The 19,170-nt window shown below is 37.7% G+C and overlaps 1 protein-coding gene across 8 annotated transcripts in view; it reads left to right on the plus strand.

Annotated features, from left to right (window-relative positions):
- The window catches only part of NUBPL (NUBP iron-sulfur cluster assembly factor, mitochondrial), a 284,107-nt gene that overhangs the window by 176,308 nt on the left and 88,629 nt on the right, over nucleotides 1-19,170 (plus strand). For all 8 annotated transcript variants that reach the window (XM_073895058.1, XM_073895054.1, XM_073895055.1 and 5 more), the window contains exons 8-9: nucleotides 253-338; nucleotides 16,509-16,629. In XM_073895058.1, the coding sequence (XP_073751159.1) occupies nucleotides 253-338; nucleotides 16,509-16,629 (207 nt within the window). The remainder of the gene's footprint in view (nucleotides 1-252; nucleotides 339-16,508; nucleotides 16,630-19,170) is intronic.

Raw genomic sequence — 19,170 nt, forward strand, 5'->3', positions numbered from 1 at the left:
GACGTAGCTGTGATCTTGAATCATTGGTTGGTCAGTTGTTATTTTAGAAGTGAAAAGTCAAAAATAGGCAAGAGTGAGGTAGACATTTCCTTATCTTTCCCATTCATGTATCTAAAATTTATACAAATTACCTAAATAGTTAATGTTGTACACTCCTTTAGCATGTAAGCAATGTAATTGTGGAAGTAATCTTTCCATAAAGAATTAAATGCATCATTTTACTTTCTCTTTGTTTTGTTTTCTGTTGGGTAGGTGCTGTGATTGTCTCCACACCCCAGGACATTGCACTGATGGATGCTCGCAAGGGTGCTGAGATGTTTCGAAAAGTCCATGTGCCTGTAAGCATTTTCAGCTTCATTTTTACAATATGGAACACTCTAACTGAGGAAGCAAGTCATTGAGAAATACAGTCCAAATTTTAATTTAGTTCTGCGCAGAAATCTGTATGAAAACCCTGCTTCATTTTTATGGTTACTTTAACAACATGCATATAGGTGCAAACATGTATATACATTATATTAATCAAGAAAAATTCTAATTGCATTAAAATATTTTTAAAAGAATTCTAAAACATCCTTGAGGTATGAGTTTTGTGACCAACTACTACCTCTCCAAATACTGGCAGATATTACCGACGAAAAACCCCCCACATGAGTGTTTAGGTAGAGGCACTCATGGGAAGACAAGGGAAAACGGTGACTTTTTTCCTTCTGTCTCCAATTTAACTCATTCATAGCTCACTGTCTTCTAAAAAGTATCTAAGGATTTTCTATACAATTTGACAAAATAAAAATGTAATAATATTAAGACAAAGAACAATTAAAATCAGAATCAGAAGTGAAGCCGTAAACTGCATGCCATTAAGGGACTTAAATACATGCCAAAAGTAATCCATGAGTTTTCTAGCGACCACATAGGGCCTTTATAAAACTGTCCCATTTCCATGAGGTTAGAAAGAGCATAATGTTCAAGAGAAGGAGAGCTGAGACCATAGAGGCATAAATCTCCCCTAGGTCCTAAGAATAAAGTAACCCTTTATATGATGAACACACTCTCATTACCTTTTTTTTTTTTAACTTTAAGTAGAGGTTTCTTCCTCCTAGTGTGCATCAGCAAAAGCAAGTGGACTTATGCCAGAGTACAGTTTAGAACAAGCATTTTTGTACAAAGCCAATGCTTTGTACAAAGCCATCTATATGACTATATAGTGGCCTTGCTTAATTCAGGTATAGATTTTAGAGCTTATAGAGCAGAGTTTTTTAGACTTCAGCCCATGAATTAGCTTCAGGGGTCTCATGATTCTTTCCCCCTCCTCCCTTCCCCCACCCCCAAATGATATGTTCACTTTGAGTTTGTTTTGGTATGGAGAGAATTCATAACTTTCATTGAATTCTTCAATGAAACTGACACGGTATAAGATCCAGTGATGTACTAGCATGAATGGACTCTCATAAATGTTTTTCTCTCAGGGGAGCATCTGAAAAGTATAAAATAGTAGAGTAGTGGAGTTGAGATGATCCTCTTTGACAGGTACCTCTTCTCCCTTGCCAGTTAGTGCATTAACAAGCGGTGGAGCTCTGCACTCGATCCACATTGTCTTAGGAAAATTGAGGAGTCCGGGGGCACCTGGGTGGCTCAGTTGGTTGGGCAAGTGCCTTCAGCTCAGGTCATGTTCTCAGGGTCCTGGAATCGAGCCCCATGTCTGGCTCTTTGGTCAGTGGGGAGCCTTCTTCTCCTTCTCCCTCTACCTGCTGCTCCACCTGCTTGTGCTCTCTCTCTCTCTCTGTCAAATAAATAAAAATTATTTAAAAAAAAAAAAGAAAATTGGGGAGCCTGGTAAGGATGATCTGAGGGCATTCCCACGATCAGAAAGTGTTTAAGGCCAGTCTTTATATTTGGATAAATGAGTGATAAAACCCCCATGGTATTCTCTGTTGTGAATTTTAGCTTGGAAAATTTTTAAAGCAATGGTAACCAAATGCACACCTCAAAAAAATGTCTCAGTAAACATATAGTTTGAGCAATGTGACTTCCTATTATGTCCTCCAAGATAAACTAGGTACGAGTAATACGTACCCAAATCACTAAATAAGAATACTTATATTGGATTTTAAGATACAAGTCCACAAAAAGTTAGAGAGAGGGCTATCTACCAAAACTTAAGAGAGCAAGTAATACATAATCCTTCTGTCTAGCAGAAATTAGGTAACAGGGCCAATTGTCTGTTATTTCCACTTCAAGGTTAATAGTCATCCTATCAGCATATCAGTGAATGCTTGATTTCTCATTCTGTAAGATGAGGGTAGAGGCATATGTCCAGTTTACTTAAAGGTATCATGAGATTTTTGAGGGAAAAGTTTTTTAAAAAGCAGAAACCAGCACTTTTTATTCCCCATTCTGTAAATTATCATTCTGTACCCCAAGAGACTATTTCAACCAGTGCTGTCACTTGATGTGACTATGACTATGGGGTGGGTTTTACATGCACTTTACTGGTTGGGGGTCTAATGACCATAATTGGCAAATTCAGCATATGTACCTTTTAGTCTTTAGGTTATTTTCACTTACCTGCAGCCCCTGATACTTACTGCCCTATAAGTAAAAAGGCAAACAATCTCATGATTGTTCTGACAGATTTTTCTCTACACTCGAGGATAAAGGGACAAAGGGTGGGACAGAGACTCCTATGGAACTTAACAATGGGGAGGACGGATGGTCACTAAGTCCAGGTTAGGCTATTGCTAAGTGGGTGTCACTGAAAATAAAAGTTGAAGATATCAGCAAGGAAATACAGTGAGGAAATATTTCAAGTGAAGGATCTTGGGCTGCATAAAGCTCAGAGGACTAGTGCAGTATTAATTAGGGAATGAAAGAGCTGTTTGTGATCAGAAAGTTAATGTTGGAGTTTAAGTTGGCAGAGTTGGAATGGTTCTGGGTCATGACAAGTCCCAGGTTGTGGATGGTCATGAGTGTGTGGGGCTGAAGTGGAATAGAAGTAAAAGTCATTGGAAATGTATAATCCTTCCAAGTTGGCTCTTTGTCATTGTCCTATATCTTTATTATAACCCTCTTTTTTTTACCCCTATGTTTCAATTATTTGCTCTCTAAACAGCAAAAAATTTAAAAGAAGGTAGAATATCTTATCATCTCTTAAACCTGCAGAACAAGATAGGTGCTCAGTAATCTTTGCAAGTGAATGAGAGAACTTTCCAGCTATGAGCTCTGTAAACAGTTGGACAACCATGGTGCAGCTACATTGTAAAGAGAATCCTGGCTATGAGTGGGATGTGGATTTGATGACTTCTGAGATCTTTCTGGCATTTAAGAACCTTGGAATCTAAGTAATGGCAAAGCATTTGAAATTAGAAAGTGTTCCATAAATGCAAAGGAGTAATATTATGCTTTGTTTATACCACTTCATTTTTTTTCCTGGTTTTTAGTCTTGCTTTCTGTTTTTTCCCCTTATAAGTACATTAGTTACCATGGAAACAGTGATGTCATTGGAATTCATTGGTATGGACAGAGTTTAGTAATGTCTGCAAGAAGATTTTGAAGTTAATTTAAATGGTTTCTTAAAACTCAAGGCTTGGGGTGCCGGGGTGGCTCAGTCGGTTAAGCGTCTGCCTTCAGTGCAGAGGTCATGATCCCAGGGTCCTGGGATGGAGCCCCACATAGGGCTCCGTTCTCAGCAGGGAGTCTGCTTCTCCGTCTGCCCCTCCCCTCACTCATGTGCTCGTTCTCTCTCTCTCACTCACTCTCTCTCTCAAATAAATAAATAAATCTTTTTTTAAAAAATCCCTCAAGGCTTGGATAGGGGAAGGAGAAGAAGAGATGAACTATGAAATTCTTTGTTCTCTGCCTGAAATCATATCAGCTCTGCCAAATCCTTGATTATCTCAGTGTTTGTAGACAGACAGTTTTTTTAAATAATAAGTTTTTTTCAATCTTACACATTTTGAATGGTGGGTACTTCTTGCCTTGTGTCATTTTTACCCATTTTTATTGCTTCTTCTACAGTGGTGGCCCAGGCACCTCAATTTGGAGCCCTTCTACCATTTGAACTTTTAGAGTTACAGGGGTTTCACTCTCCAGCCCTGACTTCTTGGGCAGTCTCCTTCCCAGGTCCTGAAAAATATATTAAAGTATATTTCCTCTCTTATTCCTTCTGTACCTAGGGATCCTATAGTTAATTTTAATTCAATAAATAGTTTATTTTATTTTACAAATATATATTTACACCTATTGAGTGCCTTCTATAAGCAAAGTACTGTGATAAGTTCCCTTGTTGATTAGAAAAAAAAAAAAAAAGAAGAATGAAGCTTTTTTTGCCAAGTACCTTATCATCTGGTAGACTAGCTCCATTATGGGTGAAGGGCCCCTGAATTCTGAAGAACATGAGAACACTTTCTTTTTTAAGCTTTTATTTGTTTATTTGACAGAGAGGGAGACAGCGAGAGAGGGAACACAAGCAGGGGGAGTGGGAGAGGGGGAGTGGGAGAGGGGGAGTGGGAGAGGAAGAAGCAGGCTTCCCACTGAGCAGGGAGCCTGAGGCGGGGCTCGATCCCAGGACCCTGGGATCCTGACCTGAGCCGAAGGCAGACGCTTAAGGACTGAGCCACCCAGGCGACCCACAAGAACACTTTCTTCTCTGGGCTATTAAAGTAGGGCTTTTGTGGAAAAGTCATGATTGTTTTCATGTCCCTGTATTTTGCATATCCTGATAGGCCATTGTTAGCTTGGGAACTCAGATTCACATTCCAAATCCCTGTTCAGGCATTACTTTCTCTAGGAAGCTTTTATCAAACTCCCAGAAAAGGTTAATCTTTCTCTGAACTACCTGAACGTATATCTAGTTTGGCTCTTATCCCACTACAGTTTACCTGTCAGTCTCCACAGAAGCAGTGAGTTCCTGGAGGGCAAGAAAACATGCCTTAAATATTCCTAAATGCTCAGTTATCTGGTGTATAGCAGGCATATGATAAATACTTATTGTGTAGACATTTGACCCAGTATATAATGCCAGCCATAGTCTGCTCTTGTCTTTATCCCCAGCTCACAGGCCACCACTCTCCCTTGCATTGTCTCTGCCACAGTGAAACTGGTCATCTTCTACTTCTTTTAGATTCCCACAAAGTTTCTTTCTTCATGGCCTTGAGCATGATGTTTCTCCATATGAGATCCCTTTACCCTCATTTTTCACTTGGTAGCTCCTTTTTATCCTTTGATACTTAGATTAAATGGTTCTTTCTCTGGGAGACTGTCCTGTCCCTGTCAACCAGGTGAACTCGTTTTGATGTGTGATCTAGTAACACTCTCTTTCCCCTTTTGTAACTGTTTTCATATTTGTCAGTATTTTTACATTTGTAGTGCCATGCTGTAAGCTCTGAGTGAAGGGACCCCTTACCTCCCTCTGTGCCAAGAACATATAGCTGCTCACTAAACATATACAGAATGAATGACTGGAGTAGGATTTTCATAGGCATATCAGGGACTGGAGTAGGGACAGAATTTAGTCTGAAAAGAATCAGGTCACAAGTTGTGTTCCGGGTTGTTCAGTTTGTCTACAGTTGAAGTAATATGTTTCAGTGTGTCTCTCTTAGGCTCAGGTTTGGTAGAGCTTTAACCACTGAGCTAAGGATTTGGACTTGCTTCTTGAGATTTTTGTTTGTTTGTTTGTTTTAAAGATTTTATTTATTTGACAGAGAGAGAGCACAAGCAGTGGGGAGCGGCAGGCAGAGGGGGAAGCAGGCTTCCCATGGAGCAGGGAGCCGGATGCGGGGCTCGATCCCAGGACCCTGGGATCATGACCTGAGCTGAAGGCAGATGCTTAATGACTGAGCCACCCAGTCTCACTTCTTGAGATTTTTAGAGGAGTCCATAAATAATGTTGGTCGGGAAACAGATTTATTAGAATGGAGCTTTAAAAATATTTAATTTGGTGGAAATGAATAGAAAGGACAGAAGCCAGGAGAATGAAAGCATTAAGGAAGCATTTGCAGTGGTCAGAGTTAACTCACACTGCAGGTTGTGACCCACCAATGAGTCCTGAAACCAATACACTGAGAGATGAAACCAAAGGTCTTATAATTCCTTTTTTTAAAAGATTATTTATTATTTGACTGATTGATTTATGACAGAGAGAGAGAGAGGCAGAGGCAGAGGGAGAAGCAGGCTCCCCGCGGAGCAAGGAGCCCGATGTGGAACTCGATCCCAGGACCCAGGGATCATGACCTGAGCCAAAGGCAGATGCTTAACCATCTGAGCCACCCAGGCGCCCCAAAACGAAAGGTTTTAACAAATCAGGGTAAATTGCTCTTAGGAAGACAAAGTGTTATTTTATAAAGATTTGGTCTCAGTTATATATACATATAAGTGTGCATTTATATTGAATCAAGATTTAAAATATTTCTCTTATGGTAAGATAGTTTTAATAATTTGGAAGAACACTGGTATAGGTGATAGGGAGTAAGGGTCTGATCTAGAATAACAGCATTGAAAATGGAAAAGGGAATAAATGTAGTTGACATTTTGAAGGAAGAATTGACGGGCTTGGCAATTGATTACATAGGATATGGTGGTTAGAAAAAAAAATGGCAGAAATCTAAGGTATTTTGAGAGTTAGGCTGCCATTAATAAATCTACCAGCAGGTAGTTTTTTGCTCAGGATAACAGTGAGGAAATAAGAGGTTAGATTCTCAGTCACAAATCCCTGCCCTTATTCTCTATGAGGGTTGTGATTTAAAACTGTTTGGCAAGGAAGAGACTGGTAGAGAAAATGATTTGGTGTTGGCCTTTTTAGTACTATTCGCATCTCATGATGTATGTGACCATCCCTTCTCCTCACAGAAACAGATTTATTAATCTGTATATTTGTAGCCTCTTACACACAGCTTGATTTTTTTTAACACTAAGAGAGCTATATTCTTTAATATGTATATAACCTCTTTTATGGTTGCAAATTAAATTACTTTAGAAATTTTATAATAATGTCTTAGGCAACAGGATGCTACTTGGAGAGGCATTTTTACGTAGTGGTGAAGAGAATGAGCTCCAGAGTCTGAATAGAGTTCAAATCCTAGCTCTGTTACTTTGTAGCTGTATGACCTAAGCAAGTTACTTAATTTATAATGTGGGAATTATAGTACTGTTTCCCTCAGAAGTTTGAGGTGAGAAATAAATGAGATAATGCCCACAAAGGGCTTAGTACGGTGTTTGGCACAAGCTGACCAACCAATAATGTCAATGTAATTAATGTTGCTTATTATAATTACTTTTAGAATGTTATCATGAAACATAAATTTGTAACTTATAGATATTTATGTTTTGGCCTACAAATTTTGACTAGTCCCTTATTTGCTAATAAGAATTTTAACAAGAAATTGTTAAAAATTTAGATGAATAGTGTCTTTGAGATTTCCTTATTCCTTGAGTACTTCACTTGAGCCTAAACCATTCTCTTCATATAGATTAAATTGCTAAAGTTATATAGAGTCTAAAATTATTTAAAAATTGCATTATTTAAAAATTTTTTAAAAATTTGCATTATTTAATACAGTTCACTGCTGTCACAAATAAACCTCAAAATATATACTGATGCAAATACAATAGCAATTTATTTCTTGCTCATGTAACAGTACTCATAGATGAACGGGTGAGCAGGGTGGTCTTCTTCCAGGAAGTTATTTAGGCCACTGTAGCCTCTGCCATGTTCAAATGTGAGTTCTAAACCCACCTTTGAGGCCATCCTCATTTGAGCCACCCAGAAAGGAAAGACAGCACAGAGGCATGCACGTGGAGATTTTTATGGACAAGACATACATACATGTCTATTCACACTTCACTAAAACTCAGTCATGTGGTCACTTGTCACATTTCTCAAGGAGCCCAAGAAATGTAGGTTAGCTATGTGCGAGGAAGATGAGACCACGGACTTAGGTCAACAGCTTGTCTGCTACAGTTGACCTGGAAACAAAGTGTAGATTAAAGCCTAATGCTAGTCACTGAATAACAGCATTGTTGTAAATAATTCTGAAAATTCTATAACTATTTCAGCCTTGCAAATAGTTTTTTATTTTATTTTATTTTTTTAAAGATTTTATTTATTTATTTGACAGAGAGAGACACAGTGGGAGAGGGAACACAAGCTGGGGGAGTGGGAGAGGGAGAAGCAGGCTTCCTGCTGAGCAGGAGCCCGATGCGGGGCTCAATCCCAGGACCCTGGGATCATGACCTGAGCTGAAGGCAGATGCTTAATGACTGAGCCACCCAGGCGCCCCAATAGTTACTTATTTTAAAAAAGGGAGATAGGAATTTTGCTTTTCCTGTGGTTTACTTTTCCTGCTGGTTAAAAACAAAAAAATCAAAGAAGAAAATACTGTGGTGTGGAACTTTTAAACATTTATTTATAAGGGTTAATGATTATATTTTCATCTAAGAAAAATTAGGTTATCTTAGAACCTAGAATAGATGATTCTTATCAATGTTTTCTTTTCATTTTCTGTTGCTTTTCATTTTCATTGTCGCAGACCCTATACGTTGTTCTTAGCAATGAGGATCAGAGTTGTGGTTTATTATTTTTCTGGCAGATTAGCCATTTATGGCAGTTAAGTTAATCATTTGGACCTGGAGTTCTACACCTTCACCCTTGAATATCTTCAAAACTCAAATATTCATGATACCTGCCTTAGAGCTTTTTTTTTAGCATCTGTCTAGTTTGCTAGACCACAAAAGTCATATTCATTCATTTGACAGAGAGAGCACAAGCACAAGCAGGGGGAGAGGGAGAAGCAGGCTCGAGCCTGAAGTGGGGCTCGATCCCAGGACCCCAGGATCATGACCTGAGCTGAAGGCAGATGCTTAACCGACTGAGCCACCCAGGCATCCCCTCTCCTATTGTATTTAATATCTCAAGCTGACCTGCCTTAAAAAACAATTTAGAGATAGGTAATCTTATGTGAAAATCAAGGCAAGTGACATTTATTATCCCCTTTCCTCTTTGAGCATAGTTTTTCCTCTGTGATTATCAACTGGTTTCATTTGGTTCTCTGGGAACTTTTATACATTTGATGTATTTGAAGAATCTTTCATTATTGGCTATAGAGGCCTTAACAAAGTCCTGTTTGAATTCTTTCTAGGAACACACTAGTTAGGTTTGCACATGACATCACATGTGGCTTCCTTCTTCACAATTGGTTAATTTTTCCACTTTTAGAAAAGTGACTTTTCTTTATTGATAACCTTTATAAAACTGGATAGTACTCTGTATCTTGGCCGTAATTACATCTCAGAGACCAAAGTTGTATGCTCATTTGTGTCTTTCCTTAGGATCTCTCAGAAATCCATGAATGTTTTTAACTAGAATGCTGATCTATGTGATTTACATGAATTAAAGTAATATAACCCTCACAACAACCCTGTGAGATAGATAACATTATTTCTGTCATTTTGTAGATGAGGAAACTGTGGTACAGAAGATTAAATAACTTACATTAGGTTACCTGTCTGTTTAGTGGGCATCTGGGCTCCTATCCCAAGCAGTCTGCTTTCTAGAGCCCACATTTTTAATTACTGTTTCTGTGGATTATCCAAAACTGAGTAATCCAGAATTTAGTAATATGGACATTGTAGAATACCACAAGGAGAGAATTTTCAGGGAACGAGAGGAGTCTCTATTAAATTTGCTTATCATTGGGGTTCTGATTGTGTAGGTGGGCAAGTGAGACAGGAAATGGGTAGATTGGAAAATTGGGAGGGCACCTGGGTGGCTCAGTTGTTAAGCGTCTGCCTTCGGCTCAGGTCATGATCCCAGGGTCCTGGGATCGAGCCCCGCATCGGGCTCCCTGCTCCGTGGGAAGCCTGCTTCTCCCTCTCCCACTCCCCCTGCTTGTGTTCCCTCTCTCACTGTGTCTCTCTGTGTCAAATAAATAAATAAAATCTTTAAAAAAAAAAATGGGGAGGAGTTAAAGGGCTATAGGCTCATGTGATAGTCAAGAGAGGTATAATGAGGGTGTTTTAGGGAAGGGAGTTCCATGACCAGGGGAAGGAAGTGAAGTCTAAAGCCTCCTTGATTGCAGCAATTAGTGTGAAGAGGTTTCAAATTAGGCCTTCCTTTATAACTGTGCTCTTAATTACTATGCTAACTCGCCCTACTAAACTATACTGACTCATCATTGTTTCAGGCCACCTAGTTCCATGAACAAAATCCTCCAGTCCATTTACTTGTCATCTTGTTTGGTGACTTCCACATATAAAGCAGTGACCCAGCTGGTGTTGAATTTTGGCTATGTTATTTACTAACTGTGTACTCTTGAGCAAATAATACAGCTTCAGTGTTTTGTGACCCATCTCATAAGTCATTATGGCAGTTAAATGAGATTATATATATATAGTACTTAGCATAGACCTTAGCACATGGTACTATAAGGGTGGCTCTGAATGTTATTGTTTTAGTGGTAGATTTTAGGGGTCATTATTATAGAGATCATCTTTTGTTGTAAACCCTCATTTTGGGATTTAAGACATAAAGAAGTTGAATTGTACCTCATGGACCCACAGCTGTTTAGTTGGTCCCTGAGAGGAACATGAATGCAAGTTTCCCTATTCATTGTTCTTTCCATGCCAGACTACTTCTTCTGAAAGAAAACAGAAATACCCGTCTCATTTTTAAAAATTATAATATTTGGGGGCACCTGGGTGGCCCGGTCAGTTAAACATCCGACTCTTGATTTCAGCTCAGGTGGTGATCTCAGGGTCATGGGATGGAGCCTCACCTCAGACTCCCAAGTGTGGAGTCTGCTTGGGACTTCTCTCTCCCTCTCCCTCTGCCCCTCCCTGGTGTGCTCACTTATGCTCACTCTCTCTAAAATAAATGAAAATAAATCTTTAAAAAAATTATAATATTTGTACACTTGCTTCAAGGAATATACTAAAAACTGGTTCAAGGCTAATGGAGAACTGAATAGCACTTAAGAATCTAATCTATTTCAGTTATTATTATTTAGTCTCTAACAGTCAATGTCTCCTCATTTTTTCTTAAATCATAGTTTTTAATCCTTGTGACAAATTCCAGCCAGCAAGAATTTAACCTGATTGTAACCTTGAGAAATTGGATTATATAGTAGCCTGAAAAATCTTACTTGTTATTTACCTGAATCTGGATTTAAAATGCCAAGAAGAAATTAAAATTGGGGCCTTTTGAGCTTGCTTAATTCAATTCAGTTAGACACAAAAATTCAGTATTTCAGAGCGATGTTGATATTTCAAGAGAGTCAGTATTTTTAAAGTTAATAAAAGAAGTACCCTTGAGCCAGTGATGGATTGGAATAATGTAAAAATAACACATAAAATGTTTGTGGTGGCTGATGTTAAGCAAGAATGCAGCATTTACTTTCAGTAAAATTAGCTGAGGTAAAAAGAGATAAGGATCTTATACACTTTTTCCTCTTAAAAATTTTTTTTTTTAGTCTAGTTGACACAAAAAAGGATCTTATATTTTGATGAGACAAAAAATGATTGAGCATGCCTACAGCTGCATCTCAATGGTATTATGTAAATTAAGCTCTGGCAAAACATCTGTTTTCTAATGTTTCTGCTATCAAAGATACACAAAATAGCTCTATAATAAACAGCTTAACAACACATAAAGTATTCACACAATATAAGGCATTTGGGGGGGACAGTAGGAGATGGTCACGTGGACATGAACTCTCTCCTATTTAAGAGAATTTTTATGAATAAAATTGTCACATGGATACTCTAGTGTTCTTTCTTATATTAACTGCTTCCTATTCAAAACTCATTGATTATAGAACACTACTCTTAAAAACTAGAATAGTGTTTTCTAATCTTTTTAATACTCAAGGTTCTCTTCTGAATTTTCTTCCAGCTAACCCTGTGGTTTGAAAAAGTTGTCTGCCACATACTCTGCATATCTTAATAAGTAATTTGTTTTCTCATTCTAATCTGTGTGTTATCACACTCAGTTGATGTAATTTCAATTAAAAGCAAAGAAACTTGACAGTTTATCTTTCCTATATAGTCTTGGAGGTAAGTGTTTCATGTTTCTTCAATTTTTAAAAATATTCCTAAATCACTGGCCCTCATAAATGTTCTTGTGCATCTTTAGGACCTTGAAACATTAGATAGGAGAACTACCAAAGTCAGTTCTATGGTCACTCTTCAGTTGTCTATAATAGTGCTGTCCAATGGAAATGTAATGCAAGTCACAAATGTGATTTAAGAAGTTTTAGTAGCCATATTTTAAAATGCAGAAAAAAAAACAGATGACCTTAACTTTATTTACTTATTTTTTTTTAAGATTTTATTTATTTATTTGAGAGGTAGGGTCAGAGGGAGAAGCAGACTCCCCGCTGAGCAGGGAGCCTGACGTGGGACTTGATCCCGGGACTCTGGGATCATGACCCCAGCCAAAGGCAGTTGTTTAACCAACTGAGCCACCCAGGCACCCAACAGATGACCTTAACTTTAATAAGTAATTATGGCAATGCAAATTAAAGCCACAGTGCAGAGGATGGGCCCAGTGCCAGGAAGAAGGAGGACAAACTAGAATACACCTGCACTCCTGCAAATTTCTTTCCCTACCTCTAACCAAAGGAAACTATAGGGTGTAATGCCTATGGCTTCACTTCCACCTCCCAAAATTCATGTCACTTTACTTTTAGGGAACTTTAATGAGGAACCATAAAGGAAGGAAGAGTCTAGGAAATATAGTTCCCAGTATAAACAGATTAACGATTTGAAAAGTCCAGCACAATGAGATACCACTACACGCTCACCACACTTGCTAAAAAGTGACTGGTGACTTGCAATGATATGGATGGAACTAGAGGCTATTATGCTAAGTGAAATAAGTCAGTCAGAGAAAGACAATTATCATATGATCTCACTCATGTGGAATTTAAGAAACAAAACAGAGGGTCATAGGGGAAGAGAGGAAAAAATAAAATGAAATCAGAGAGGGAGACAAACCATGAGAGACTTAACTATAGGAAACAAACTGAGGGTTGCTGGAGGGGAGAGGGGTGGGGGGATGGGGTAACTGGGTGATGGACATTAAGGAGGGCACTTGAAGAAGTAATGAGCACTGAGTGTTACAACTGATGAATCACTAAATTCTACCTCTGAAACTAATAATACAGTATATGTTAATTAAATTGAATTTAAATAAATTTTCCAGTTTTCCAAAATGGTTGTACCAGTTTACACTCAGCGGAAACTGTGAGTTTTACTTGCGCTGTGTCCTCACCAAGATTTGGTATTTGTTATTGTTCTTGCTGTTGTCGTATAGACATTCATCTGTTCTAATCAGGTCTTAAGCATAAATGTGTGGTATCTCATTGTGGTTCTAATTTGCATTTCTCTGATGATTAGTGAAGTTGAAAACTTTTTCTCAAGTTTGTTGGTCTTTGGATACCCTCTTTTAAGGAGTGCCTGTTAAGTCTTGCCCATTTTTAAATTTCTGATGTTCTTTTGTTGGTTTGTAGAGTTCTCTATATATTCCAGATAAAAGCCCTTTGTTATGGATGTGTATTATAAATCCCATCTCCTGCTTTATAGCTTGCCTTTTCACTCTCTTAATTGTGTCTTCCAATTAAGTTATTAACTTTAATGTAGTCAGTTTAACAAAATACTTTTTTATTTATGTTTAGTGCTTTGTGTCCTGCTAGAAAAATCTCACCCCACTCACACCATCCCTCTTTCAATTCCTTGAAGGAGACTTGTGCTCCCTACTTCTTCCTTGAGAGTTTTCCCTCCTTTTCTCCTTGTTTTTACTTGCTTATTCTTTAACTTGTAGGTCACATATTTCCTCAAGGAACTCCTCTGTGACTCCCAGGGTAGATGGAGTTCTCTCTGTTCTACACTCATAATCCTCTGTATTTTGCTTCCAGAGAAGCTCTTCCATCTTTCAAGTAGATTTTTGTACTATTAATTGTTCCACCTGTTTCTCTAATTAGTGTGCAATCTCCAGGAGGGCAACGATCAAGTCCCTTTTGCTTACCGCTGTATGGTACTCCTATTGTTTAGCTCAGTTACTGGCATATAATAGGCGCTCATTAAATATTGAGTTTGCTTACGGTTTTATGTTTATGACATTTTGTAGTCTATATAGAGAACATGTCTGAGACATTTATGTAGACCCTGGAGAACAATAATAAGATATTGATAATAAGTTAATCATGTAAGTTGAAAATACACCCTTGCTTCATACCTTCCTATGTCTTGGGGAGTCCAAGAGATTCTGGAGTAAGGATGCTTTTCCTGTTCTCTCTGGATTGGAATATACCCTCACCTAGATTTTCGCAATATTTAAGTGTTTTTTCTTTTCCCATTAAGTCTTGAGTGATATTTTTATGCTTAAGTTGAAAGCTCTGTAGTGAGGGAATATATCACATTTAACATAAATGGCAGTAAAACTGCTCAAGCAATGGATGTGTGATATAGACATACTGCATCCCAAAGATTTTGAACAGTTGTGTTTTCATTTTCATTTGTTTCCATGAATTTTTTTAATTCTTCTTTAATTTCCTGGTTGACCCATTCATTCTTTAGTGATATAGACATACTGAATAAACAAATAAGGTGTGTGATCTTTAGCTGTGTTTTCTTCTGGCTTTGTGGAGATGGTATTGAATTACCAAAGTACAATATGATTTATTTTTTATAATACTTTGCATCAGCAAAAGAGCATATATTAAATGCTTGGAAAATGTTTAGCTACAAATTTATGTCCCTCACAATTTGTCTTCATTTGCATATGTTCTGGGAAACTTTAGTCTGTTCTGTTTCTCTTTTCAGAAAGAATAAGAAATTTCATCACCTTCTTGTCTGTATGGTTCGTTGTGGATTGTCAGTGCTATTCTTCATTTAAAATGCAAATATTCTAATAGAGATATCTCCTATAATGATGATCTTTTTGGTAGAGTTGATAGGATAATATAGACATGTTATCTCTAAGCCTTTGATAATTGTGTTCCTTATTTTTATTCTAGAAGAGATGCACTGCTTTTCACTAAGAAAATGGGATTAAGAGAAACATGAATAAGGATTATATTTGCAGAGCCTGTCTATTTATTTATTTATTTTTTTAAAGATTTTATTTATTTATTCATGAGAGATGGGGGGAGAGAGAGAGAGAGAGAGAGAGAGAAGCAGAGGGAGAAGCAGGCTCCCAAGGAGCAGGGAGCCCGATGCGGGACTCGATCCCAGGACCCTGGGATCATGACCTGAGCTGAAGGCAGATGCTTAACCATCTGAGCCACCCAGGCACCCAGAGCCTGTCTATTTATTTAGCACATGTTTATAAAGTATCTATTTTGTGCCAGAAGCTGGGGAAACTCAGAGATGGACACTTTCTATAAGACTTTAAATTTTTGTTTGAAATGATAACATTCTGGTAAGAGCTGAGTTTTCGTCTTTTGCTGGCTGTGTTCTTTTTCTCAGCTATGGAATGGGGATATAAAATACCCATCTCGTAAAGTTTTTGATAGGAGTAAATAAGATAGTTCATCTAAAACACTTACCCGAGTGCCTGGTATATAATAAATACTCAGTATTTGTTAGCTGTCATTTACTATGAGGCTTCATTCACAATAGCCTCTTTTCCATTTATTTTCCTGTGTTTCTTTCTGCTTATTTTTTCTGTATTGCTATCAGAGTTAAATTTCTGAAACACAGATCTGATTGTGTAACATTACCTCTTGGGACCATCTTTTCAACTTGAAAAACCTTTTATGGGACCATCTTTTCAACTTTAAAAATCTTTTGTGGTTTTCTTTTGTCACAAGAAGAAAGTCATGAATGGCATTTAGCACCTTGCCATCAGACTCTGACCTCCCTTATCAAACCAACTTCTGCCTTTGCCCTCCATTGGCGTGCAGCCCAAAAAGGTCATGTGCAGTATTTCACTGTCTTGGCTTGTGTTCCTCTTTCTTCCTAGAATTTATGCTGTAGGCCTCAACCCTTCTTACCCTCAACCAGAAGAAACAATTCTGGGTAATGTGGGCAGCTCAGAGATACCTCTTAGTCTTCCCAGACAGAATTTTTTTATCTCAGTCATTTCTTTATCTTTAGCATTTATCACATTATTAAAGTTAATTATATGTATTTTGCTCTCCCACTAGCTTCTGAGTTCCCTTTAAAGCAGAGACCATGGGATGCCTGGGTGGCTCAGTTGTTGAGCGTCTGCCTTAGGCTCAGGTCATGATCCCAGGGTCCTGGGATTGAGTCCCACATCGGGCTCCTTGCTCAGTGAGGAGCCTGCTTCTCCCTCTCCCTCTTCTGCTCCCCCTGCTTGTGCTCTCTCTCTCTTTCTCTCTGACAAATAAGTAAATAAAAATCTTTAAAAAAATAATAAAAAATAAAGCAGAGACCATAACTTATTCATCACTGGATCACTAGAACCCAGTGGGCACTGAGTAAAAACTTGTTGAAATAATGGATTGAGATTTGGTTTAATTTTGTTTTAATTTCAATGGTTTTTGTTATTCTAGGTCCTGGGCCTTGTCCAAAATATGAGTGTTTTCCAGTGTCCAAAATGTAAACATAGAACTCATATTTTTGGTGCTGATGGTGCAAGAAGACTAGCACGGACCCTTGATCTTGATGTTCTAGGTAAGATCATAGGATATTCTTTCGCAGAGGAAATGGCAGAAGGGAAGGTGAGGATAAGGTGTGGTGATGAAGAGTGTCTCAGAAAATGATGAATTGTCTTCAGTTTTGTGCTTTAAATTAAGATAGTAGGGAGTTGTATGTGTTAACCTTCCTTTGCTTTTTATAATACTTCATTAGTGGAAGGCTTTTTGAAGAGGAGGTTTGGTCTGCCAATTATAACTTTTGCTGTGGGTAAAAACTGCCTGTAACTTGAATTTGAGAAGAGTTTCATGGTCTGAGTACTGTAATTTGAAGTCCTTGTTTTAAATAATGGTCATCAGTTTGTTTGCTAAGGGGACACATCTCTCAGTATAAACAGGTATGTGAAAACACCTGGGTAGTGTGTTGTAGCAACCTTTGGAAGTGTCAGTTCTTGGTGCATAAGAAAAAAATGCCTTCCTGATAAGTTCTGAATTTATCAGTCCTTTTGCTCTAGAAAGATAATATTTTCTGTTTTCTGTAGTCTTTTTGTGTGTTTTTGCCATGTCTCTGAGATATGGCACCTGAAATTCACATTGTACATACTGTTCATGTTACTGAATTGAAGGATTAATTAGTGTTATGAGAAGTAAATAATGTGTTAAGTGAACAAAACACAGATTTTAGATAAAACATAATTTTTCAAAAATCCACAGGCAACTTAATGGACATTTTAGGAAACGTGTTGATATTTTCCTTTTGAATGAGTTTCTGTTCTGGGCAAAGGCAGTTGTTAGATGCTGAATAAGGGAGAAATAGAGTGAATTATTAGTTTTAGGTAGTTAACAATTAAGATCCCTTAGAGATCAAGGAATTTCAAAACATTCTTTATTGTAATTAAATTTCTAAAAGTTGATGTTAAATGCGTTATTATTATTATGCATTTGCACTATAGCAGCCGCCACAGTACCAGGTGAATACTAATGATATATTTTGATACATTGCTATAATTATAGCCACTAATTATATTCTGCAACTCTTTCTTATTTAACTAACCTAGAAAGTTCAGTTTCCCAAATATGCATAATAACAACAGATTGACATTCACTTATATAATAAAGTAAATGTGTAATTATAATGGCATTATTGAGTTATGCTGAAAATATTATAATTCCCTGATTTATAAATGGGCGGTACAATATTGTAAATCACTTATTTTAATTTGAAATATATCTCATAGGGAAGCAATCTCACATATGGAAGTTACATTTTACTCAACAGCTCAGAAATGTTTAGTTACCCTAAAAATGTGTCAGAAACACTGATTACTGATCACAAAAAAAAAATGGATAGTGCTTATAGATTGTTATATCTAACAGTGTTCTGGGAAAAATAATTCAGAGTTCCAACTCAGGGCACATCTCTTCCTTTTAATGCAGTCATGGGGCCCAGTGACACCCCCATGATCTGGAGCAGGGGCTCCAATAACAAAGAAGTTGGAGTCAGGAAGAAGGAACTGAAATCAGGGTAAGAGCTCTCCCAGTTAATGGCCTCCTGGCTAGCTGGTTGAACTCCCCAGGAACCCTTATATGTCCTTTACTGACTCCCTGGCTGCCTCTTAATTTATTTTCATCCATTGGGCTATATTTAAAAAATTATTTGGTAAAATAGCTCTCAGAACTTTCCCCATATTACCTACAAGGACAGATTATGCATAGTCATTATGTCTCTGAAATATGCCTTTGCTTCCTTCAGACCTGGTCCCTCAAAGATACTTTTCAAGGCCAAGCTGCACTTTACCCACTCTCCATACCATTACTCCTTTTTATCCTTCTCTGATATACAGCTGTTAGCCCACTACCACTCTCACTATGGTGAGCCACCTATTTCCTAAAAAAGTTTTCCTCTTTATCAACTCTTCTCTGCTTATAGATAGAATTATGAGTCTCTCGAAGGCAGAAACTATGTTGATAGGTGACTATATAAAGGAGAAGGTTTTGGGCGCCTGGGTGGCTCAGTTGGTTAAGCGACTGCCTTCGGCTCAGGTCATGATCCTGGAGTCCCGGGATCAAGTCCCACATCGGGCTCCCTGCTCAGCGGGGAGTCTGCTTCTCCCTCTGACCCTCTTCCCTCTCGTGCTTTCTATCTCTCATTCTCTCTCTCTCTCAAATAAATAAATAAAATCTTTAAAAAAAAATAAAGGAGAAGGTTTTGCTTTATTTTTTTCCTTCCATTACTGCAGTAGAAATGAAAGCATTCAGGATTCCTTACTATAATGGCATAAATCAAGGAAAAAGCTTTATGGGTTTCTAAGAATTTTCTTTAACATGTTTTCCCTTACCCCGTGACAGTTTCTTACAGTCTTAAGTTGATCTATAGACTAGACATTAGATTTACTGAAAAGCTGATCTTTAAATGACTACTGAAATATTCAGGTATTTTGTTATTGGCTGTTGAACATTTAGGAAAGATTTAAAGAGTTGATTAAGATTCTCAAATTTGCTGACAAGAGGAGAATGAAATATGTTCCTCTATGTACTTTATAATATAACTTCTAATAGATTTGTAATTTTGTAACATATA

This window comes from Callorhinus ursinus, unplaced genomic scaffold, assembly GCF_003265705.2.
Source record: "Callorhinus ursinus isolate GAN/ISIS: 27379988/994484 unplaced genomic scaffold, GSC_fseal_2.0 scaffold8, whole genome shotgun sequence".
NCBI classification, from domain to species: Eukaryota; Metazoa; Chordata; class Mammalia; order Carnivora; family Otariidae; genus Callorhinus; species Callorhinus ursinus.